The sequence below is a fragment of the Geotrypetes seraphini genome, chromosome 16, assembly GCF_902459505.1.
Source record: "Geotrypetes seraphini chromosome 16, aGeoSer1.1, whole genome shotgun sequence".
Lineage (NCBI taxonomy): Eukaryota > Metazoa > Chordata > Amphibia > Gymnophiona > Dermophiidae > Geotrypetes > Geotrypetes seraphini.
In genome coordinates, this window is record NC_047099.1 from 51,106,688 (window position 1) to 51,130,855 (window position 24,168).

Consider the following 24,168-nt stretch of genomic DNA (forward strand, 5'->3'; position numbering starts at 1 on the left):
CAGATAATGGATGTCTTCTCTCAAGGGGTGTCTCTGATCCAGATGAGCCCACTGATAACGGCGATGAGTCATCAGTGGGGTCAGTCAAAGAAACGTCTCTGAGAGTAGATGTGGGGTCAAGAGACCACCACAAATAGGTGAGTGTCTTTGTGAGATATGGTGGAACCACAGTGAATTCCAGACCATGGGAGTGGGGTCCATACATGTATACTACATATCTATGGAAGCCACTGCCACGCTGTAATGTACATGTTTCTATGCTGTCCACTTGGAACACTCATTGTCTGTGCCTTGATTTTTAGTGGATGGGTGGTATTCCACCCCGCACACCCCATCCTAGAGGTGACTGTTCCCAGATCTTCATTCACTAAGATGCCTCCTGGACTTGGAAGTCACAGGCTCCTTTCCCAAAGAGCTTACATTACTCTTTTGGATAGAAATTTTGTATCAGTCTGGAATGGTCTCGGGACTGAAGGATCTCCCGTATGAAGAACGGTTAGATAAATTACAGCTATACTCGCTCGAGGAGCGCAGAGAGAGGGGACACATGATTGAGACGTTCAAGTATCTTACGGGCCGTATCGAGGTGGAAGAAGATATCTTCTTTTTCAAGGGTCCCACGGCAACAAGAGGACACCCGTGGAAAATCAGAGGCGGAAAACTGCGTGGTGACACCAGGAAATTATTTTTCACCGAAAGGGTGGTTGATCACTGGAATGGTCTTCCACTTCAGGTGATTGAGGCCAGCAGCGTGCCTGATTTTAAGGCCAAATGGGATCGACACGTGGGATCTATTCACAAAGTAAAGGCAGGGGAGGGTCATTAGGGTGGGCAGACTGGATGGGCCGTGGCCCTTATCTGCCATCGATTTCTATGTTTCTATGAATGGAAACCCACCACCCCTGAGGTTCCTTTTCTGGCTGTCAGAATTTTAGAATAGACACAAAGCTGCCCATCGCACCTCCTCAAGAGCACCAAATTTAATCGGCAGAAGTGAAGGGCATGCCATATTTTCTACAAATCCCGCACACAAAATAGCTTATTTTTCCCCCATTCTAAGGATGACTGCTAGAATATGCTGATCACGCAGAAAGCGAGGAGGTTGGCAGTGAGTCAGCGACAAATTTCTATTCCTCCGGGAGGGTGCAGAGAGAGAGGGAGAGAGAGATGTCTCCTTCAGTCCTCGGTGCCTTGAAACCGAAAGGGTTTGAGTCTTGATCATTACTCTGAGCTGTCAATGGCGCCATCCCACCCCTCAGACACTCACCAACATACATGTGTGCAGCGCTGCCAAGTTAGTAAGGCTTTTTGGCCAATCCTGGTTTTAAAATTATATCCCCAAAGCACTGTGGGATTTATAGTTCCTGGTTCTACCCATTGAAATCCATGAGGTCCCATAATGTATCAAAGATGGGCTTGTCAGAAAGTCAGGACTGGACTAATATCTCCCTCGTGGAACTGGGTAACTTGGCATGGTGAGCAACCTTATGTTGCATTTAGGGGCTTCTCCCACAGAAGATGGACGGATGGGCTGAGCCAAAAAGAGGGACCACTATAACCTTAATATGACCGCCACTAGTCCCCCACTTTCTGCAGCCCCCCCAAACTAAAACCTGCAGTACAGGAAACCCTCAAACGCAGACAGAAGCTAAAGCATCCTTTTTCCCACCCCAGAGTACAAAATTAAACTGCATTTGGACATAAAAGTCCAGTTATTTTCAAACCCTGTGCTCTGCGTTTTGCCATTGTCTTCTCTAGTATAGCATTCCTTGCAATCCCGGTATTTTCAGCCCCTGCACACTGCGTTTTGCTGAAGACCCCTTTGATATTTTCAGCCTCTGTCCTCTGTATTTTTCCATTGCAAATGCAAGCAGTGTCTCACTTCCGGTTCACCATACAATTGTTTCCCACTTACTCACCTTTATAGGACCCCCAGGGACCCCTGAAGAAGACTTTTTGTCGAAATGCGGACCGTGTTGGGTCCTGTATCCCTAGCGGACTAGGTCCTTTAAGGCTCTTATGTGGATGATTTACTTTTATGTGGATGGGATGATTTTAGTGTACCTTTGGAACTTTAATACTTTCAAATAAAGTCCATTTGGGAACAACGTCACTCCACAGAGTTTTTTGGTTTTCTCTGGATTTTCTTCTTTGTGGATATTTTGGGGTCAATTCCTTTTGTTTTTTTCTCTGTATTTTTCTGGCATTTTCAGCTCCTGTACTCCTGCATTTTGCCAATCTTCACTGGTATTTTCAGCTTCCCTGCTCCCTTCGTTTTGCCAGTCTCCTCTGGTATTTTCAGGCCTGTGCTCTCTGCATTTTGCTGAAGAGTCAGAAGAAAGCTGGTTTTCATTGTTAACAATGTAAAAAAAAAAAAGTCCTCCCTTTTTAAAATAGATCCTTACAACAAAGATTAAGGGAGTTGAACTTCAGTGCTAATTTGATACCTTTGAATACAGTAATCAAGAGAATTATATTACAGAAGGATTTTTACACCTGTACTGCTAAAAGCATGTTTCCTGCAGGGAAATATTTATAATTTCAGGATCCTTGAGAAGAAAGAACTTAGGGTATGGCCATGTGTTAGGAGGCAGAGAATATCATAGAAACAGCCTGAATTGCTCTTCTCATTGTGAATTTCACTCACGCATTGGTTCTGATCACTTTTTGCAAACTCTGCTCCTCAACGTTTTGTCATCCAAAGCTTAGAAAAATCATCAGATGCCTTCAAACCACCCCGGGAAGGCCGTTGGCCAAAGCTTTTACAATATCGGATGTTAAGTCCGTAATGCAGAAATTGAAACTTTAAAAATGTGTTGTTTTTTTTTTCGGTAGATACTGTAGGGAGGGCAGTGGAGAAGTGGCCTAGAGGTTAGCACTGTTGTCTCTTCGCACTGAGGTTGTGAGTTCAATTCCCACTGCTTCTTCTTGTGACTCTGGGCAAGTCACTTAACACTTCGTTGGTATCTGCCTAAAATATGAAGCCTGCTTTGCTTGTAATCGCACAGAAAAACAGTATATCCACTCTCATCCCCATCGTGAAATGTCACCTGGTGAAGGGTGACCAGGAATCCACAGGGTGGACCTTTTGTGTTTGCTGGTGATCCTGGGAGATGTGAGCATCAGCAGAAAGCCTCTCCCATGTACATTTGTCTGCTACTGGATCGGTCCCTTAAACTGTCTTCTCTTTGGGGTAGTGCCTCCCAGTGAAGCAGATCATTCACAGATGTTGGTCTTTTGGTGTCTCCCCAGCACATATGATCTCTTAGAGTAAACGTAAACACCAGCATATAAAGACCTGAATGGTCCACTCAGAGTGATCCACAGGTTGGCAAGCAGTGGCCTACCTGACGGAGCACGCCTTCATCTGGCTAGAGCACCCCCTGCACGTGGCTGTCAGCTCTGCCGGTCCCCCAACCCGTTGAGGTCAGAGGGGGAGGAGCCAACAGCCACGTGCAGGTGGACCCTTAGACCCGTGACCACTGGCACCCCCAGGCTCCGCCCTACCCTTGGTATGCCACTGCGCACTCTGCGTTTTGCTGAAGGCCCCTCTGATATTTTCAGCCTATGTCCGCTGTATTTTTCCGGCATCTCCTCTGGTACTTTTGCACTCACTGCATTTTGCCAGTCTTCTCTGGTATTTTCAGCTTCCCTGCTCCCTTCGTTTTGCCAGTCTTTCCTGGTATTTTCAGCTTCCCTGCCCCCTTCGTTTTGCCAATCTTCCCTGGTATTTTCAGCTTCCCTGCTCCCTTGGTTTTGCCAGTCTTCCCTGGTATTTTCAGCTTCCCTGCTCCCTTGGTTTTGCCAGTCTTCCCTGGTATTTTCAGCTTCCCTGCTCCCTTGGTTTTGCCAGCCTTCCCTGGTATTTTCAGCTTCCCTGCTCCCTTGGTTTTGCCAGTCTTCCCTGGTATTTTCAGCTTCCCTGCTCCCTTGGTTTTGCCAGCCTTCCCTGGTATTTTCAGCTTCCCTGCTCCCTTCGTTTTGGCAGTCTTCCCTGGTATTTTCAGCTTCCCTGCTCCCTTGGTTTTGCCAGTCTTCCCTGATATTTTCAGCTTCCCTGCTCCCTTGGTTTTGCCAGTCTTCCCTGGTATTTTCAGCTTCTCTGCTCCCTTCGTTTTGCCAGTCTTCCCTGGTATTTTCAGCTTCCCTGCTCCCTTCGTTTTGCCAGTCTTCCCTGGTATTTTCAGCTTCCCTGCTCCCTTTGTTTTGCCAGTCTTCCCTGGTATTTTCAGCTTCCCTGCTCCCTTGGTTTTGCCAATCTTCCCTGGTATTTTCAGCTTCCCTGCTCCCTTGGTTTTGCCAGCCTTCCCTGGTATTTTCAGCTTCCCTGCTCCCTTGGTTTTGCCAGTCTTCCCTGGTATTTTCAGCTTCCCTGCTCCCTTGGTTTTGCCAGCCTTCCCTGGTATTTTCAGCTTCCCTGCTCCCTTCGTTTTGGCAGTCTTCCCTGGTATTTTCAGCTTCCCTGCTCCCTTGGTTTTGCCAGTCTTCCCTGATATTTTCAGCTTCCCTGCTCCCTTGGTTTTGCCAGTCTTCCCTGGTATTTTCAGCTTCTCTGCTCCCTTCGTTTTGCCAGTCTTCCCTGGTATTTTCAGCTTCCCTGCTCCCTTCGTTTTGCCAGTCTTCCCTGGTATTTTCAGCTTCCCTGCTCCCTTTGTTTTGCAAGTCTTCCCTGGTATTTTTAGCTTCCCTGCTCCCTTTGTTTTGCCAGTATTCCCTGGTATTTTCAGCTTCCCTGCTCCCTTCGTTTTGCCAGTCTTCCCTGGTATTTTCAGCTTCCCTGCTCCCTTTGTTTTGCCAGTCTTCCCTGGTATTTTCAGCTTCCCTGCTCCCTTCGTTTTGCCAGTCTTCCCTGGTATTTTCAGCTTCCCTGCTCCCTTGGTTTTGCCAGTCTTCCCTGATATTTTCAGCTTCCCTGCTCCCTTGGTTTTGCCAGTCTTCCCTGGTATTTTCAGCTTCTCTGCTCCCTTCGTTTTGCCAGTCTTCCCTGGTATTTTCAGCTTCCCTGCTCCCTTTGTTTTGCCAGTATTCCCTGGTATTTTCAGCTTCCCTGCTCCCTTCGTTTTGCCAGTCTTCCCTGGTATTTTCAGCTTCCCTGCTCCCTTGGTTTTGCCAGTCTTCCCTGATATTTTCAGCTTCCCTGCTCCCTTGGTTTTGCCAGTCTTCCCTGGTATTTTCAGCTTCTCTGCTCCCTTCGTTTTGCCAGTCTTCCCTGGTATTTTCAGCTTCCCTGCTCCCTTCGTTTTGCCAGTCTTCCCTGGTATTTTCAGCTTCCCTGCTCCCTTTGTTTTGCAAGTCTTCCCTGGTATTTTTAGCTTCCCTGCTCCCTTTGTTTTGCCAGTATTCCCTGGTATTTTCAGCTTCCCTGCTCCCTTCGTTTTGCCAGTCTTCCCTGGTATTTTCAGCTTCCCTGCTCCCTTTGTTTTGCCAGTCTTCCCTGGTATTTTCAGCTTTGCACAGGTTCCACTTCATGCTTAAACCCTGGCATCATAAGCTGGGCTGTGGAGCAATCTGCCACCTTGCCGCCCTCACATGGGCAGGTATGGTGCAGTCTTGGAAGATGATTCAACCCGAAGAACATCTTCCCCTCCCCCACCACTAGCATTATTCTATTTGCTACTCCGAACTTTATGATTCTACCCCTTCCCCCATCGAAATTCGCAGCACTTGCAATCTTAGCCTACGCTTTGAATGTGATATGATATCAGCATACTTTTCTCTCCCTGCCAGTTTTGGGGCACAGTCTGTAGAATTCTGCCCAGCATCGGCCCTACTTCCCAAATAATTTAACCAAGCGGGGCACTTGCTCTGGGTTGCCCCCAGGCACGTCCGAAGCTGAAGGAAATACCACCCATCACTGGAGTCCCCAGCATGGCTAATGGGGGCCCTGTAGCCAAGGACAGTTTGCCTGCAGTAACATTCCCACAGCTTTACGTTTCTGAAGATTGAGTGCTTTTCCTCTGGGGAACTTGCCAGCTCTTAAGACTCCCTGCCACCATCTCTGAGAGGTTGTTTCACAATCAATGGATCCAATTGGACTATATTATTTTCAGTATTGCACGTCGACAAATCAGATAAGGTCTAGGTAGTGAGGGTTGTGGTATCGGAATCCTTAACCCATTATTCTAACACTCTGGTGTTCTTTAAAATGGTCTCTTATGTTTCTGGAACAATGGGAGGATACTTGTTTGGCACAGGCTGGAGTACATTTGTTTAATTAGTCCTTGTCATGGATTGCACGAAGCAGTTCGTGGACTAATCAGATAGCAGTGTGTGAGTATAGTGTAATTGGTCACACTTGTCCCTGGAAAAGAGGAGGCTTAGAGGGGACGTGATAGAGACTTACAACATCATGAAGGGCATGGAGAAAGTAGAAAAGGACAGATTCTTCAAACTTTCGAAAATCACAAGAACGAGAGGGCATTCGGAAAAGTTGAAAGGGGACATATTCAAAACCAATGCCAGGAAGTTTTTCTTCACCCAATGGGTGGTGGACACCTGGAATGCGCTTCCAGAGGGCGTGATAGGACAGAGTATGGTACTAGGGTTCAAGAAGGGATTGGACAATTTTCTGAAGGAAAAAGGGATAGAGGGGTACAGATAGAGGACTACTACACAGGTCCTGGACCTGTTGGGCCGCCGTGCGAGGGGACTGCTGGGCACGATGGACCTCTAATCTGACCCAGCAGAGGCACGTCTTATGTTCTCAAGAACATAAGAATTGCCAGTGGCCAACCCAGGTCCCAAGTACCTAGCAAGACCCAAAGAGATAAAACAGATTTTATGCTGCTCATCCTAGGGGATAAGCAGTGGATTTCCCCAAGCTGTCTCAATAATGGCCTCTGGACTTCATTTTTAGGAAATATCCAAACGGGGATTTTTTTTTTAAACCCTGCTAAGCTAACTGATTTTACCACATTCTCCGGCAACAAATTCCAGAATTTAAATACATGTTGTGGGAAGAAATATTTTCTCCAGTTTGTTTTAAATCTACTACTTAGTAGCTTCATCGCATGTCCCCTAGTCCAAGTATTTTTGGAAAGGGCAAACAAGCGATTCACATCTACCCGTTCCACTCCACTCAGTATTTTATAGGTCTCTATCATATCATCCCTGAGCCTTAATCAAATTGCTTGATCTCCTGTTGCCTCTGGTATTCACTTAGGCTGTAAGCTCTCTGGGGAAGGACTAATAAGGGTTTAAGCCACCTTGAGTATTTTTGGAAAGGTCTAGAAAAATCTAAATATTTAGAGGCCACCTGCTGGAAGAGAGGCAGTCTTTTTCTCAAGGTGGGGGAGGCCAACGGCAGTCTCCCTTCACTTATAGCCAATCGCCAGTAATTATGTGTAGCATGGCCAGCCACCAACTCTGGTGACCAAGAAACCCCCCCTTGGGGTTCAAATCCCAGCTCTGGCTCTTCAATATAGGTGTTCATCATAAAGAGCTTTGGCTCCCACCCTACTGCCTACCGAAAATCTCTTCTAATTTGTTAACCCTGTTTAAGAGTTACAAAATATTCTAGGGACCTGGGAAAGATAACAGTGTTACTGCAATCTGAACATGGAAATGTCACACAGGGGTATCTGTTGGAAACACAAGGAGATGACATCCACCTCCATGTTTGTCAATATGACCTTAATCTCTACCAGAACATTGCACTTGGCAACCCTCCCCTCCCCAACACCTTGATTTTGAGCAGAATTCACTGAAATGGTTTTGAAGTCTGGAAGCAAATAAGCTCCATTTTCTGGTCCGTCCCCCCCACCTTTTCCTGCCCACGTCTCTACCTCTCTCTTGGTGGCCCTTGCCACAGACCTATAATAGACTGGCCGTTGAAAAGCAGATCACGAGCCCTCCCTTGCAGGACTGTTACCAGGAAAACAAAAAGCTAGCCACCCAAGGAAGAGGAAGAGGAGCGGGGAGAGAGAGAGAGAAAGATGGGGGGGGAGAGGCAACGGAGAATGGGGAACGGGGAGGGAAACCCATGCAACCCGTTCTGGGCTCCTTGGGGAAGACGGGATGTAAATTGAATTAAATAAATAAATAAATAAAACCTGGGGGAGAGAGGCTAAGAAAATGAATAAGGAGAACGAGGCAAAATCTGAGAGGCTAGAATAAGTCAGAAAGGAAACACTGCAGATACAGACTGCCTGGGAGAGTGAGACTTCAGCAAGAATGGCTAACAGTCTAGATTTATCTTTCTCGGGGCCTTTAGTAGCCTTCCAGCTCTGTCCTGATGATCCAAAGGTTTCTGCTGCCCTCCTGTATCACTTCATTCTCAGAGCACCTGAGAAACTTAACTGAGAGAGCTCCATGACTTCCTCTACCCCATCTCCAGTGGTCCAGGATAGGCCACAAGCAGAAGGTAGGGGGAGGGTTAGCTATCAGTGGATGAATAAGTCCTTTCAGAATGAAGGCTACTTTGCAAGAGAAAATATTTAATTCTTGCACACCATTTGTGCAAACCGCTGAGCAATCTAAAATAGATTCAGGGACTGAAAATATCAAAGAGTACTCCAGCAAAATGCAGAGAGCGCAGGGGCTCAAATTAACGATGAAACCGCAGCCGAAAGGCCGAGGGCACAGGGGCTGAAAATACCGGAGGAGATCCCAGCGACCTATGCGAAATGTAGAGAATCCTGGCACTGAAAATATCAGCAAAATGTAGCGTGCAGTGGCTGAAAATACCAGCAGCGTCCAGGAAATGTAGAGAGCTCAGGGGTCTGAAAACACCAGAGGAGACTCCTGAACTGCCTCTCTGCATCAGGGTCTCTCTGTATCTCCTTCTCTGCTCATTCATCCTCTCCTTCATCTTTTCACTTGTTTCCCCCGCCCCCCACTCCCTCCATGCCCTCTCTGTTTCTCTCCCTTCCCGCACCCTGCCTCCACATTCAGTAACTTTGTCTGCATTTCTGGTAAATTGCTGAAAAGGATGGGGGAGGGGGGAGGAGGAGAGAGTAGATATGATGTGTGATTTTTTTATTTATTAAAAAAAAAAGACAGCTCATTCCCTCCACTGCCTTCCACATCCCTCCCAAGAAGAAGCAGGTTGCAGCTATAATCCTATTAATTCCCTGCCCCCATTTAATAACCAGATTCCTTCCTGCCCCCTCATATCTTCACTTCACGTCACCTCAGGTCCAGAGCTGCTTTCATATTTCATGCACCGTTGGCGTAGGTGGAGGGTGTATGATTCTATCAGCTGCTGGGGGGGGGGGAGTTGAGGTTCAAGCCACTATTAAGCCCTGGTATCCTGCATAGAATGGGTACCCCTTGGCCCACACATGCTGTTCTAATGGCAAATTTAGACCCATTTGGACCACAGGGAAACCACTTCTACTGGTGTGGTCTTCCATAAAACAGCAAAGACTTTTGTACTGTGCAAGAAACACTTTAATATGGATAGTAAGGAAAGCCAGAATGCTATTTATTGAGGTTTTCCATTTAGTTAATGAATGGATTTGATAATGAAGGTTGCAATTAGGTGATTATAATATTTGGGGTGGGTCCTATGGATGTGAGGGATACCCATAATTTCTTTACCCCCCAAAAAAAAAATTTCAACAAGGATTCAATGTGGTTTACAAAACTGTAAGATTTCTGAGCAAAAAATATGAACAGCGATTTACAAGCTTAATGGGAGAAGAGATACGTAGAATAATAATAATTGTTCTTGTACAATGAGATGATATTAAGTTTGTAACTTGTTATAATGGGCTGTTTTTAGAATTGTAAACCGCCTATAGCATTTCGTGTTTTAGCGCAGTGGTTAGAGCTACAGTCTCAGCAGCCTGAGGTTGTGGGTTCAAATCCACACTGCTCCTTGTGACCCTGGGCAAGCCACTTAATCACAGTACCATAGTTCTCCCTTCATTCCCAATGTCTCTTTAAGTCTTGAGAAGTTATGTACGTCTAATCAATTAAAATTGTTTGTCTTCTTGAAATCCTATAAATTTTTAAATTTATTGTGCAACGCTTTGTACCTTAGGATAAGCGTTTAATCAAATACTCAAATAAACTTGATAAACGGAAGATAAAGAGCTGAGTGGTCCATCCAGTCTGCCCCAACCATACGTGCTCCATAAATTGATTTAGTTTAAATGGTCCTTTCTCTTAGATATTTCTGGGCCAGAAACTCCCAGGGCCCTGCCCGATAATGTGCTTAGGTTCCATCTACTGGAGTCTCCATCAAAGCTCCCTCCAGCCCATCTTAACCATCCCAGCCATCGAAGCCCTCCCCAGACCGTCCTCAACTGAATGTCCATGTATGGGACACAGGCCGTGCAAGTCTGCCCAGTACTGGCCTTAGTTCTGTCAATGAAAACCCATTATTTTCTGATTCGAGATCCGCTGTGTTCATCCCACGCTTGTTTGAACTCCGTCACCGTCTTCTTCTCCACCACCTCCCTCGGGAGCGCATTCCACGCATCAACCGCCCTTTCCGTAAAGAAGAATTTCCTAACATTACTCTTGAATCTACCACCCATCAGCCTCAAATTATTCCCCCCCTTTCTCTGGAATAAATTTTGTTCTACGTTTAATACCTTTGAAGTATTTGAACGTCTCAATCATAGCTTCCCTGTTCCTTCTTTCCTCTAGGGCAGTGTCCTGCAAAATTTCTCAAGCTGTGGCACACTAAAGGTATTGGCCACAGCTAGAGGCACCCGGAAGTGCATGGATGTCGCTGTGATGCTGTCACGCGCATGCGTGAAGGCCCTTTTAACGGGCCCTGAGACGCCAGTGGGGGTGCCAGCAGGGAAGAGGGCCGGAGAGAAGGAGAGGCATTGGTGCCAGCTGATTGCCAACAGGACGTGCCTCTCGCCGCGACAGACACGTCCTGTAGGCAGTCAACCAGCATCTCTCCTCCTCCCCAGTGTGCCATGGCACACCTGAAATCTCAGGAGGTACACTGTTGTAGGGTATACATATTGAGGGCTTCCAGTCTTTCCTCATACGTCTTCTGGCACAAACCTACCATTTTTGTCGCCTTCCTCTGGACCTCTTCAAGTCTTTTTATGTCCTTTGTCAGGTACGGTCTCCAAAATTGAACACAATAGTCCAAGCGGGGCCTCACCATTAACCTGTACAGGGTACATTAGAAAGATTGTGAGCCCACCAGGACAGACAAGAAAAAATGCTTGAGTACCTGAATAAATTCATGTAAACTGTTCTGAGCTTCCCTAGAAGAACGGTATAGAAAATTGAATAAATAAATAGTGTGAAGAGTTTCAGCCTCTGATAAGCAGAGCTGGTATTGTGACGTCATAATGCCTCATTCCACCAATAAGAGCCAGCCTCATCAGTGATGTCACAATGGCTTGATTGTCCTAGACTTGGCTCACTTTTGCTACATTTTGATTTCTAGAGTGGTGCAGTGGTTAAAGCTACAGCCTCAGCACCCTGAGGTTGTGGGTTCAAACCCATGCTGCTCCTTGTGACCCTAGGCAAGTCACTTAATCCCCCCATTGCTCCAGGTACATTAGATAGTGTGAACCCACCGGGACAGATGTGGAAAAATGCATGAGTAGCTGAATGTAAATCTCTTAGGCTACGAGTGATGTTTATTCATTTAAAAAAATGAATATACCGGCTATAAACAAAGTGGTTTCCAAACCATAAACATACATAGCTTGAGCACAAAACAGAAATTTACTAAATAAATAATAAAATAAATCAAAATCAAACCCAAAGGGATGAAATGTTTAAGACCCAACTGATCAGAGAAGGAAAAACAGGGGAACCCCCACCCCCCAGTGGGGCAGACCTGACCTGGAATTTCTGTAAATGCCAATCACAGGCGTTTTAATAGATTTTTGATTAACAAGTTGGTTTGCAGTTCCATTAGTGAGGAGACATAAGGTGGGGGTGTAGGGGGGGGGAGAGTCAGAGAATGCGCTAATGGAAGCTTCATTTGAGGGAGGGGGGGAATGATGTGCCATAATGGACCATTTCAGTCCCACTTTGCCTTATTTCTGGTCATTTTTTGCAAAGCTGGGGTTGTGGAAAAGAGATTTTTTTTTGTCTCTTGAAGTGGGGAGGAGGGGGTTTCGTATGAACCCACGTCCTGACAGGCCCCCTTGAGCAGAGAATGGAGAGTGATGGGAGAAGAGGTCGGCATGGGAGGTTACCTAGATGCAAAACGCTGGATCCAGAGCGCAGGCTGGTTGCGAGGGCCCGGAGAGAGTAAATATTGCGATCCCGGGGTCCACAGAGGGTCTGTGGCTCAGTTCTAATCCCCTGCTCTGCCACCTGGAAAAGATTAAGAACATTAATTAGCCCTTGTGCCCTAGAAGTGGCTGCACACGTTTCTCGGTGTTATTTTTAAAAATCTGGGATCCTTATATACAAAAATTATCCTCAAAAGCTAAAAGTATGATTCTTAATATTTTATATTAGATTTAAATAAATGGTTTTTTTAAAAATTATTTATTTATTTTTATTTAAATATTTTTGATTATTTGGTGTTTTGTGTTGCCTTTCATTCTGGGGTAGGGAGGGAAATTGGAATGATTTTAATATATATTTATGGAGTGGTGAGGGAGGATATAGGGGAAAAGTGGTTTGGCTATATTAAAATATATTTTGGAGGAATTATAAAATGTTTATGCAAAGGTTTTATTGTGAATTTGATTGTAAAGAATGTCTTTTTGTATCATATTGTTGTACATTTGTTTGATTCCTTCAATAAAATGTTAATAACATAAATATAGGAAGTGCTCTGGAAGTATCTGCAGGCCTCCAACTGTGCACGAATTGCTCTGCTTCTACCCTGATGACCATTTCCGGCTCTCTGTGGTGTTGGTTTCGGTTCTCTTTTTCTAAAAAAAAAGCTTTTCTATAACCCACCCAAAAGGATGCCTTAAACTGTAACGGCTGATTTTCTCACAGGGCGCTCAGATGTTGAGACGGGCTTAGGCGCTGCCCTGAACTGAAGGGGAAGGGCCAGGCGCGTGCGGTGCGCGCTTTTGAACTGTCACCGGCGCGTGCAGCCAACGCACGCGGACGGCCCAGGAGCCAAACCGATCGCTGCATGGCTGGCGCGGACCTGCTCTTCGACGTCAGAACTGACGTCAGGGGAAGGCTTATGGGCCGGCGTCGCTGCACGCGCCTGGCCCTTCCCTTCTTCGATTTGATGGGCCAGCGGTGGCGGGAAGGCGTGGGAGGGAGGGAGGCTTCGGGGAGGGCGGTGGGACAAAGGCTGAAAGGCAGTGAGGGGGTGGAGAGAGAGAAGCAGAGAAAGGGGCGATGTGAGGTGGGGATGGAAGCAGAAAAAAGACAGAAAGTGAGAGAGAGAGAGATGGAAGATCATAACAGAGGAGGGAAGGAGAGAGGGAGACCCAGAACAAAGGTGGTGGTGGTGGTGCTGGGGTTGGAAGCAGAAGAAAGACAGAGAGAGAGAGAGAGAGAAAGGCCTGGACCAAAGGGGAAAGACAGGAGGCACATGCTGGACTATGGGAGGTGCAGACAGAGGGGGGAGAGACCCTGAGGAAGAACAGAGAGATGGAAGATCATAACAGGGGAGGGAGAGAGAGCGAGAGGGAGACCCGTAACAAAGGTGGTGGTGGTGGTGCTGGGGTTGGAAGCAGAAGAAAGACAGAGAGAGAGAGAAAGGGCTGGACCAAAGGGGAAAGACAGGAGGCACATGCTGGACTATGGGAGGTGCAGACAGAGGGGGAGAGACCCTGAGGAAGAACAGAGAGATGGAAGATCATAACAGGGGAGGGAGAGAGAGCGAGAGGGAGACCCGTAACAAAGGTGGTGGTGGTGGTGCTGGGGTTGGAAGCAGAAGAAAGACAGAGAGAGAGAGAAAGGGCTGTACCAAAGGGGAAAGACAGGAGGCAGATGCTGGACTATGGGAGGTGCAGACAGAGGGGGAGAGACCCTGAGGAAGAACAGAGAGATAGAAGATCATAACAGGGGAAGGAGAGAGAGCGAGAGGGAGACCTGGAACAAAGGTGGTGGTGGGGTTGGAAGCAGAAGAAAGACAGAGAGAAAGGCCTGGACCAAAGGGGAAAGACAGGAGGCAGATGCTGGACTATGGGAGGTGCAGACAGAGGGGGAGAGACCCTGAGGAAGAACAGAGAGATGGAAGATCATAACAGGGGAGGGAGAGAGAGCGAGAGGGAGACCCAGAACAAAGGTGGTGGTGGTGGTGGGGTTGTAAGCAGAAGAAAGACAGAGAGAAAGGCCTGGACCAAAGGGGAAAGACAGGAGGCAGATGCTGGACTATGGGAGGTGCAGACAGAGGGGCAGAGACCCTGAGGAAGAACAGAGAGATGGAAGATCATAACAGGGGAGGGAGAGAGAGCGAGAGGGAGACCCGGAACAAAGGTGGTGGTGGTGGGGTTGGAAGCAGAAGAAAGACAGAGAGAAAGGCCTGGACCAAAGGGGAAAGACAGGAGGCAGATGCTGGACTATGGGAGGTGCAGACAGAGGGGGAGAGACCCTGAGGAAGAACAGAGAGATAGAAGATCATAACAGGGGAAGGAGAGAGAGCGAGAGGGAGACCTGGAACAAAGGTGGTGGTGGGGTTGGAAGCAGAAGAAAGACAGAGAGAAAGGCCTGGACCAAAGGGGAAAGATAGGAGGCACATGCTGGACTATGGGAGGTGCAGAGAGGGAGAGACCCTGAGGAAGAACAGAGAGATGGAAGATCATAACAGGGGAAGGAGAGAGAGCGAGAGGGAGACCCGAAACAAAGGTGGTGGTGGTGGGGTTGGAAGCAGAAGAAAGACAGAGAGAAAGGCCTGGACCAAAGGGGAAAGACAGGAGGCAGATGCTGGACTATGGGAGATGCAGACAGAGGGGGAGAGACCCTGAGGAAGAACAGAGAGATAGAAGATCATAACATAGGAGGGAAGGAGAGAGGGAGACACAGAACAAAGGTTGTGGTGGTGGTGGGGTTGTAAGCAGAAGAAAGAGAGAAAGGCCTGGACCAAAGGGGAAAGACAGGAGGCAGATGCTGAACTATGGGAGGTGCAGACAGAAGGGGAGAGACCCTGAGGAAGAACAGAGAGATGGAAGATCATAACAGGGGAGGGAAAAAGAGCGAGAGGGAGAGCCGGAACAAAGGTGGTGCTGGGGTTGGAAGCAGAAGAAAGACAGAGAGAGAGAGAGATAAAGGTCTGGACCAAAGGGGAAAGATAGGAGGCAGATGGTGGACTATGGGAGGTGCAGACGGGGAGAGACCCTGAGGAAGAACAGAGCAATAAGGGAGAGAGAGGGAGATCTGGAACAAAGGGGAACTGACACTTGATATGGGGAGGGGGTAAACAGAGGGAAAAGAGAGAGAGTCCTGGACCCAAAGGGGCTGGGGCTGGATTGTGAAAGAAAGAAATATTTGATGCACAGTCAGAAGGAAGTGCAACCAGAGACTCATGAACTCACTAGACAACAAAGGTAGGAAAAATGATTTTAGTTTCAATTTAGTGATCAAAATGGGTCAGTTTTGATAATTTTATCTGCTGTCTATATTTTGTACTATATTTGTCTATTTTTCTATAGTTGCTACTGATTGCATATTTTAAAGTCATCTGCCTTGACCTCTTTGAAAAAACCCTGAATATAAATGATAATTAACATTTTCCCTGCGTACAGTGTGGTTTGTGTTTTTTAAAAATTTTGTGGTTACTATTATGTATTAATAAGATTATATTGTGTGAATATGAAAAATAGATGGAAGAAATTGCATTACAATTAATATTATTATTATGGAGGTAGAGTCAGGGGTGGAGTTTGGGTGGAGTTTTTTGCCCCCCCCCCCCCAACAAAAAAGCATTCTGCTGCCTATGTACATGGGTAAGGAATGTGTTTGCGTGCATAAAACAGGGTTGGGATATCGGCACCCAGATTCTGGGCGTGTAAAAGGTTGCATCCTGCACCTCTGCAGCGGTGGGCACTGACTCAGCAGCCCTGTCCGCGCTCCCCAGCCCACGATAGGAGCCATCCCCGGGGCATATTTACCTGGCTTTTGGTCCCATTTGGGGGAGGTCAGGAAAATGAACTCCAGCAGGCTGGGTTTGGAGATTTGATTCCTTGTAAATCCAGATGTTGATTTACGAAGAATTTTCCGATGCATAAAAGTTTCCTTTTTGCTGATAAAGGCCTGTAACACATGCCAGCTTATAGAGTCTATGTATGTCTCTGCTTAGTGACTCCCTTTGGGTGATGCACTCTCTCTCTCTCTCTCTGCTCCATGGCATCTTTGGGGTGAGGTGTGAGAGTGTGCCTGTCTCTGCTCTGCGAGTACCTTTGAATTGCCGAAGGACAGGTGCGCGTGTCTCTCCTTCCCTGCTCTGTGACTTCCTTTAGATGAGTCTGCATGGATGTCTCTGTTTTGTGATTCCCTTTGTTTCACGCGTGCATCTCTCTGCTCGTTCATTCCCTTTGAGGTGTGCGTGTCTCTCCTACCCTAAGACCCTTTGGATGACGCGTCTCTCTCTTCTGCTCTACCCTGTGGGTGGAATGTGGGCGTGTGCATGTATGTCTCTATTCTGTCTGTCTCTTTCTTTTAGACAGCATCTCTTTATGGTTTTTTACTTCCTTTTAGTGAGGGGTGAGGTCTCTCTCTCTTTCTCTTTTTGTCTCTGCTGAATTCCTCTAGTTCAGGTGTGAGTATGTCTCTTCAATTATGCTTGTGTGTGTCTCTCTCTCTCTGTTCTGTGCCCTCCCCCTTTTTTTGTTTGGAGTGTATATTTCTCCTGTGACTCTCTTTTGGAGCAGGTATGTGGGTGTCTCTGATTCCTTACATCTCTGCTCTCTTGAGTACTTTTGGTTCGATTCTCAAAACTTACCGTACCCTTAAGGATGGTCACTAAACTTGTTCCTGCCGTTTTAGCCTGCGTGTATTATAGCAGACGATATCAAAATCACTCACCGCGGTCTCTGACTCTTGCCATGCAAATTAATACAACGAGGTCATTCATATTAAAATATTAGCAAAATGGTCCCATCAATATTCAAAGGAGCGCTCCAGGTGCGGTGCCAGCTTTTTGTGACCAAAAATCACCGACTGCTCTGGAGTGCCGGTACTTTGGAAATCGCATCTCGGGCTTGTGTTTCCGGCAGTGGCACGTGCAAAAAAAATTTTGACATTAAAAAAAAAAATGGCAAAATTCAAGAGCCCGCGAATTACAGACGTTTGTGAGCTACAATAGCGGACGGCGTTATGGATGGTGGTTCTTATCCCTCATGCTTTCCGTGTTGCCCTGACGAGGAGATACGCGATGAGACCCGAAGTTGACGATGACGTGCACATTTAAGCCTCTTTTCGCGGCGTATTCTGTGCCCGTGCCGATCACTATCGCATGTAAATTTAGCAACCCTTCGTGAAACTCCGCAAACCTCATTTGCATGTGTGGGGTTTTTTTTTTTTTAGAGCGACTCATGTTTTTTAAATCGTTACAATAACGGCCGCAACAGTGGCCCGTTGGATTTTACCGAGAACATTAGAGAATCTTCCCCCATGTTCCTTTGGTTCAGATACGCACATCTCTTTCTAACCGCCTTTGGTTTAAGTCAGTGGTCTCAAACCCGTGGCCCGGGGGCCACATGCGGCCCGCCAGGTACTATTTTGAGGCCCTCGGTATGTTTATCATAATAACAAAAGTAAATTAAAAGTTTCTTGATCTTATCTCTTTAGCTATAAATTACAATATTATTATTAAAACTTAGCCAAAAGGAAAGATTATAAACTATAAAGAGTTTTACCTCATGCAAAATTGTAATTTCTTTAATAAGACATTAACTATTTTTTTCTGTGGCCCTCCAAGTCCCTACAAATCCAAAATGTGGCCCTGCAAAGGGTTTGAGTTTGAGACCACTGGTTTAAGTTATGCCAGTCTATCTCTCCCCACCCCTTTGTGACTTAGGGTCAGATTCTCAGTTTAGTATGGTAGGTCTTTTCCGAGCTTCCTAACAGCTTCCGACTGCCACGAAGATCATTAATATTAAAGTGCTAGTAAAATGGGCTCATTAATATTTAAATGAGCACTCCGGGCAATTCTTTATCATCATCGGGTGATTCTCCAAGCGCGGTGCTGGCTTTTGACGACCATAAATTTCTGGCTGGTCCAGGGTTGCTAGTACTGTGAAAAGCACATCTCAGATGTGTGTTTCTGGCTGTGGCTCATTATAAAAAATTTTTTTAAAAATTACACCATTAACATAAATTGTAGTATAATAGTTTTTTTGGAGGACAAAATCTCCAAAGCCACACATCTCTGGTGCATGTATTAAAGGCGTGTCTTATGCACGCTTGTTGAAAGCCAACAATTGCACCCCCTTCTGGAGGATCCTTGCAGTATAATGTTGAAAATGTTGCGGCCTATATTGCGTGCCCGCGGCGTAGCTTTTCCTGGCACATGCGCACATTCACGCCTCCAGTGGACTATTCTGCGCATGCGCCGATCACTATCGCCAGCGACTCATCTCATGTAAATTTGGTGACCCTGCGTGAACCTCCACCAACTTCCATTCGCATGCGCAGGTCTTCGAGAATGGCTCATCTTTTTGAAGTCATTACATTTACGGCCGCAATAGCGGACCGTCGGATTTTACCGGCGATTTTTAGAGAATCCAGCCCTCGCTTTGGAGCGGGTATGTCTCTCTTCTGACTCCCTTTGTTTAAAGGTGTGTATCTTCCTTTCACCGTGCTCTGTGACTCCTTTTTGGGCAAGCCTGTCTCTCTGCTTCAAGCTGTGACTCCCTTTGGGACAGGGGTGTATTTGTGAAGTCACCACTTCTTCTCCTGTTTCCTTCAGTCTCTATCTCTGACTGTCTCACACACTTCCACTGATTTCCAGGCCAGCTTTTCACTCTCACCGTGCCTGCATTTTTCATTTTCAAATTCAAGAAATTTTCTTGAGCGGGACAGTTTGTCCCCGAGTTACCAAAGTGATGACATAAAGTAGCAAAAAACCAGAAAGGACCCTCCCTGGGCTCTGGTCCATACTGTCCGTGGTCAGGTCACATTTCATGCCCAGGTAGTGGCGTCCCACTGATGTCGCTGTTCCAGCTGCTGTTTCTTCTCTTTCCGCCAGTTTTTCCTGCTCATTGATTTTTAGGAAATATGAATCTCTGGGTTTTTGCCCAGCACAGGAGGAAATGCATCTCGGATTTCTCTTCTGCAGTGTCACCCTAACATCCAGTTTCAAGAGAGATGTTACAGCCAGCCCTGGTTTTGAGCTCCCATCCCAAGACAACCTGGTCTTTGTAGTCTCCCCCCCCCCTTCCACCCATTGACGTCGGCTCAGCAGATCCCAGAATGCACCTGGATGGGGGTTCTCATAAATCCAGGCCTGGTTTCAAACATAATCTGACTTCTTGGAGGTTTCCAGTTCAGTTCTGTAGATTTCCTGTTTCCAGTCTCTGGACACATCTCTGTCCGAAGGTCTCTCTGTATTCTACATATATGACCAAAATCAGGCATCCTGTTAAGTGTGCATCCCCGTGTGTGCATCTGTAGCAGCCCAGCTTGTAATGTTTTCTCAGTGGCAGGTATATTGGGGTTATAGGGGTTTAGGGCATAGAATTGTAGGAGGTAAAATAGATTTAGTAAGGCAGGGCTATCATATGGCTCCAGAAAAAGGAGGTCGGAATAAGACATCCGGATTTTACTTCCATTGCTTTCAGTGGAAGTAAAAACCGGATGTTCAATCGGTCCCTTTATTTTCTGGAGCCAGCTAGGTTTACAAGACGTGCTCAGTGTTTTTTTTTGCAGGAGCTGTGCTATTTTGTACGGGAGGGGGGGGGGGGGGGTTCGTGGTTCTGCGGTTCAGGCGACTCTAGATTTTGAATATTTTCTTTTGTATAATGGGGTTCAGGAAAATATCCCAATTTTGCTCTGCTTTGGCTATGGAGTCTGTGCAGGAAATTTTTCTGGGGGGGTCTCTTCCACTCTCATATAATAAGTGAATGGTGGGGAATTGCATTTGCCCAGGGGTTTCAGACCTACTTCTGGTGGGGTCATTCGGGGGTGCGCTTAGCTTCCCGATTATTGAGGAGAGCTGACATTTTGGGTTTATCTAGAAAATCATAATTTGTATTCATCTCTTGCTCTCCCAGTTTCTCGTTTCCCGGCTACGTTTTCCCATCAAATACCTTCTCTTGCTATATGTCCTCTGATGCCCAGGTCGACTTTTCTTTCCTACTGTCGTGTTCCCTTCTCCTGAGTTCCAGGCCCGGTTTTCCCTCTCCATCTCTTTTATCATGCTCCCTGCTCCTGATTTCCCATGCCCGGTTTTCCCTCTGACTCTGTGTTTCTAAGCCCTGAATGAAGCTGCCTGGCTCTGCCCCATTCCGTGCTTCCTTTTTCCGAAGGTGCTTTCGCCCTGGTTTTCTCTCTCTCAGCATCTTCAAGGCAGAGAACAAAACGGCTACAAAAGATTAAAAGGGGGGTGGTGGTGGTGGGGGAACGACCTCTACCAAATCCTCTGCCATCCCACCAGCGGTCTGGACGGGATACCAATCCTGCATGGCTTGTAATGCAAGACTCTGATGCCAGGAGGAGCTGGGGGGGTTCATCTAGGATGCCTCCCCCAATTATCGTGCCCAGCGTCTCTTGCTGGCTGCGGCTGAAGCTCACCTGAAGAAGGAAGAGGAATGGGCGCAGGTGGGGATTTGAACTCAGCTCCCTGCCGCTGGATTTTCTGATTTTTTTAAAAAACATTTTTCTTACAACAGATAACATTTTTTTTTTTTTTTTGCCTTATCACCCTGCCCCCCCCCCCCATCTCTGCAGAGAAAAGGTGAGGGGGAAGAGCGAGAGTGGTGAGGGGCAGTCCTTCAAAGCCCTCCCCCCAACATCTCGACTTCTTAGTGAGGATGGCAGAAGGATCCACATAGCCCCCGTGGGGACGGAATCGTCAACCGGGAGCTGTGTCCCAATTTTAAAAGGACGGAAATCTCCCCTCTCCCCCCAAAAAATCACCGGTTCTTAAGAAGAAGAAGAAAAAAAAGGGATCACGGTTTTACCCGGCTCTGGAGAAGCAGAGGAGGTTGTGGGGGACCCCGAAACCTGCCAGATGAAGGATCGTCTCTGCCCCCCAGCTGCATGACTGGACCTCCTTCAAGACTTCGTAAATACCCGAACCCAGTCCAGGTTAATGTTTCTCCTTTCCTGCTCCAGAACCCCCGGAGGTGGTGGGGAGATCGGCTGGCTCTCTCTCTCTGCTGTACCTCCCCCCCACCCTCCCATCTTCTTTCATGCCCAGCGCCATGCCCGGTTCTTGGACTCCCCCAGGGCTGGATCTCTGCGGCCGGTACCTCCTGCAGCCTTAGAACCAGAACCTCGCCTGGATCCTGAGCTCTAGAGACATCCATCTCTCCTCCCCCCCCCACACACTCTTTTTGGTGCCATTTTCGGTGGTGGGAGGGAAAAGTATAATTTTTTTTCCTCTTTTGCCAGGTTCAGCGGATGGCGGACATGGTCTGAGCCCGGCAAGGGCAGGGGTGGAAAGACTCACCCCTCCTCTCTCACCCCCCACCACCATTGCCCCCATCCCTCCAGGCAGTAGGGGCTCCTTTTAAACACTTTTTTTTGACAAATTCAGATTTTTTTTTTTCTGACTGATCCTATTTGCGGTTCATTTGATCTGGGGATTTAATCATTTCTTATTTGTTTTCTTTTTTTTTTTTTTTTAGCCCGCCGCATTGAGCGGATAAGGCTAGGAATATCCTTTGGAAGGAGAGAAAGGGGGGGGTCGCAGTCCTTCTCCCCTGCTTTGGGGGTTTGGGGGCAGGCGGCGATGGGGAGAGACAGGTGATGGAGGAGGACAGAACCCCAGAACACATCAGCCAGGTAAGAGGGCTGCGGTGCTTCTTTTCTCTCGGGGATGGGGGATGGTGGTGGTGGGGGGGGGGGGGTTGTTGCCATTTAATCCTAGTCAGATCTATTGGTCAGTAGCCCCTGGACTTGGGCAGGTAGCCCAGACTTTTTTTTGGGTGGTGGGGAGAGCTGATTTGGGTGAATGAGATTTGGCTGTTTCCTCTGCAGTGTAATTTGGATTCTGTGTGGATAATTCTGTCTCTCCCCCCCCCCCCCATCAATCCCAGGTCCCGTGGTCTTACAGTACATGCACGTTTCTGTCACTTAAATGGATATTTTTGTGCGTCTTATTGGCTTTTTCAAAGTGTTTTAGGGAAATGTATTTTCCTGGTTTTTACTGCAGTGTCGGGGTGAAGGTGCCAGGCTGGGTTGGAAATAATGCCTAGCCTCTGTTATAGGGAGTACTCCCCCTCCCCTCAACCTCTGGATATCTATTTCCCACACCAGCCACCCACATGAGCACCAAGGCATTCCATTTACTGGGGAGATAAAGCTTGGGGAGATGGGGGGGGGAGCGCGAGGGGAGTGAATCACTGGGCGGCAGAGTTCCTGGAGGCGGGTTGGCAGTCTGTCCATCTTGAGAGGAAGAGAGGTGATGGAGAGACTGAGGAAGGGGAGAGATGGGGAGAAGGGACCGGCTTGAAGGAGGAAGGAGACGGTAGGGAGTGGAGGCTGGGGGAGGACATCAGACACAGAGGAAGAGAGAGGTAACAGGCCAGCCTGAGAGTGCATTCATCAGTATGGCTGCCCCCCCCCCTCCCTCCCTCCCTCCCCGTCTGTCTCGTCCATCACCCTCTGTCCCGGAACAACCCCAATGTGACACTTGTCCCCGCATGGCTGAATGTCTCTCCGTCTGCATGTGTGTCTCATTCCGAGTGTCTTTCTGATTGTCTTTGAGCGGAGGCTCAGCCCTGTCTGAGACCTGTCACATTTTATTAACGGAGAGACGCGCAGTCTCTCTCCATCTCACAAACACAAAGAGCTGCTGTTACACCAGCTTTTTGTCACGAGCGTTGTGCGGTGTCTCACACATGGACTGTGCGGTCACTGTCACGCGTGCTGTCTTTCTCTCTCTCACACACAGCACACATTCATCCTGTGGGCTGTGCATGGCCATCTGAGACTGCCACCAGTCTGGGATGTCTCTATGCCTAGAACCCAGTACAGGAAGGAGGAATAGCCTTGTCTGCTAGGGAGGGTTTTTTTGGGGGGGGATGATGAGAGACTTAAAACCAGACATCCAGGGCAAACAGAGCGTCTCTGGGAGAGTGCTGGGGATCATCTGTACAAAGGTTTGTGGTGTTGGGGGGTAGAGGTGGGGGGAGTCTCTCTGATGGTTCAGGAAAATCAACAGTATTTAGGGTTGGGGATAATTTGTGATTCTTCAGCAGATGAGAAGCAGAGGGCTTTGGTTGGTGGGGTGGGGGTTCCTTTTTATGGTTGATAACAGTGGAGTTCGGGGGGGTCTCTGTCATGGTTTAGGGGTTCAATAGTGCTGGCGCTAAGGGTGCTCTCTGGCTTAGGGGTTCAGTACTGCAAAGATAGGGGGATGAGCAGTACATCAGGTTCCTGAGCCAATGAGCTTATTTTTTTTTGGGGGGGGGGGATGTTGATTTACTGGTTCTGTGCTTATGGAGTTGGCAGAGCTGTATCTAAGAGATGAATATATTGGATAGACCTTGGGGAATGTGATTTTTTAGCTTGAGAATGGTATTTGTATAGATAGCATCCTAGTGTGCAAACTCTTTGACACACCATGCTCACACACAGAAGCCTGGATCCTACGGTAACACACTGATACACTCGCTCTCGCACGGTCTCTCTGCCCAGGCTCCCAGCCAGGTACTGTAGCCAGAGAGAAGGGGGTGGCGAAGGCAAAGGACAACAAAGGCAATCTGCCCACATCTCCAATGCTGAGGCTGTGTGTGTGAGAGAGAGAGAGAAAGACAGCAGAGAAGGAGGGAGCCAAGGAAGCACAACAGACATGAGACGGAGGGCGAGGATAAAAGAAATGAGACAGCAAAGTAGAAAATGTGATTACAAGCTAGAGGAAGGAGGGTGAAAGGTGGAAGGAGAGAGGGAGGTAGGAGGTGGGAGAACAGTGTGTAAGCGATCATCCCTTGCCCCCACTCCATATGCTGTTTTGAACCATCCAGGGCCCTTGCCAGCTCTAGCCCTTGTGTACTATTCACGTTCCCAGCAACGCATGGTTCGTCCAGTCTCTGCCCGCTTTCCTTCCTGGGGTAGGTCCTTGACCTTTGCTTCCAGCATTAACCCTGAGAAATCCTCTGGAGTTTACCTGTGTCTCTTCACCACCTCCTTGTAAATCTCCACCCTTTCCCCTGA

At 47.6% G+C, this 24,168-nt stretch overlaps 2 protein-coding genes across 2 annotated transcripts in view; one reads left to right on the forward strand and one right to left on the reverse strand.

Moving 5' to 3' along the window:
- Positions 1 to 3,611: 3,611 nt before the first annotated feature.
- Positions 3,612 to 24,168, reverse strand: part of LOC117349822 (collagen alpha-1(III) chain-like) — an 86,942-nt gene continuing 66,385 nt past the window's right edge. Inside the window, exons 2-3 of the mRNA XM_033923417.1 lie at positions 12,126 to 12,246; positions 3,612 to 5,434 (exon numbers count right to left, since the gene is read on the reverse strand). Coding sequence (XP_033779308.1) covers positions 3,612 to 5,434; positions 12,126 to 12,246 — 1,944 coding nt within the window. The remainder of the gene's footprint in view (positions 5,435 to 12,125; positions 12,247 to 24,168) is intronic.
- ADGRL1 (adhesion G protein-coupled receptor L1) overlaps positions 22,476 to 24,168 on the forward strand; it is a 195,244-nt gene continuing 193,551 nt past the window's right edge. The window contains exon 1 of the mRNA XM_033924537.1: positions 22,476 to 22,529. The gene's annotated coding sequence lies outside the window, so the exon portion shown is untranslated. The remainder of the gene's footprint in view (positions 22,530 to 24,168) is intronic.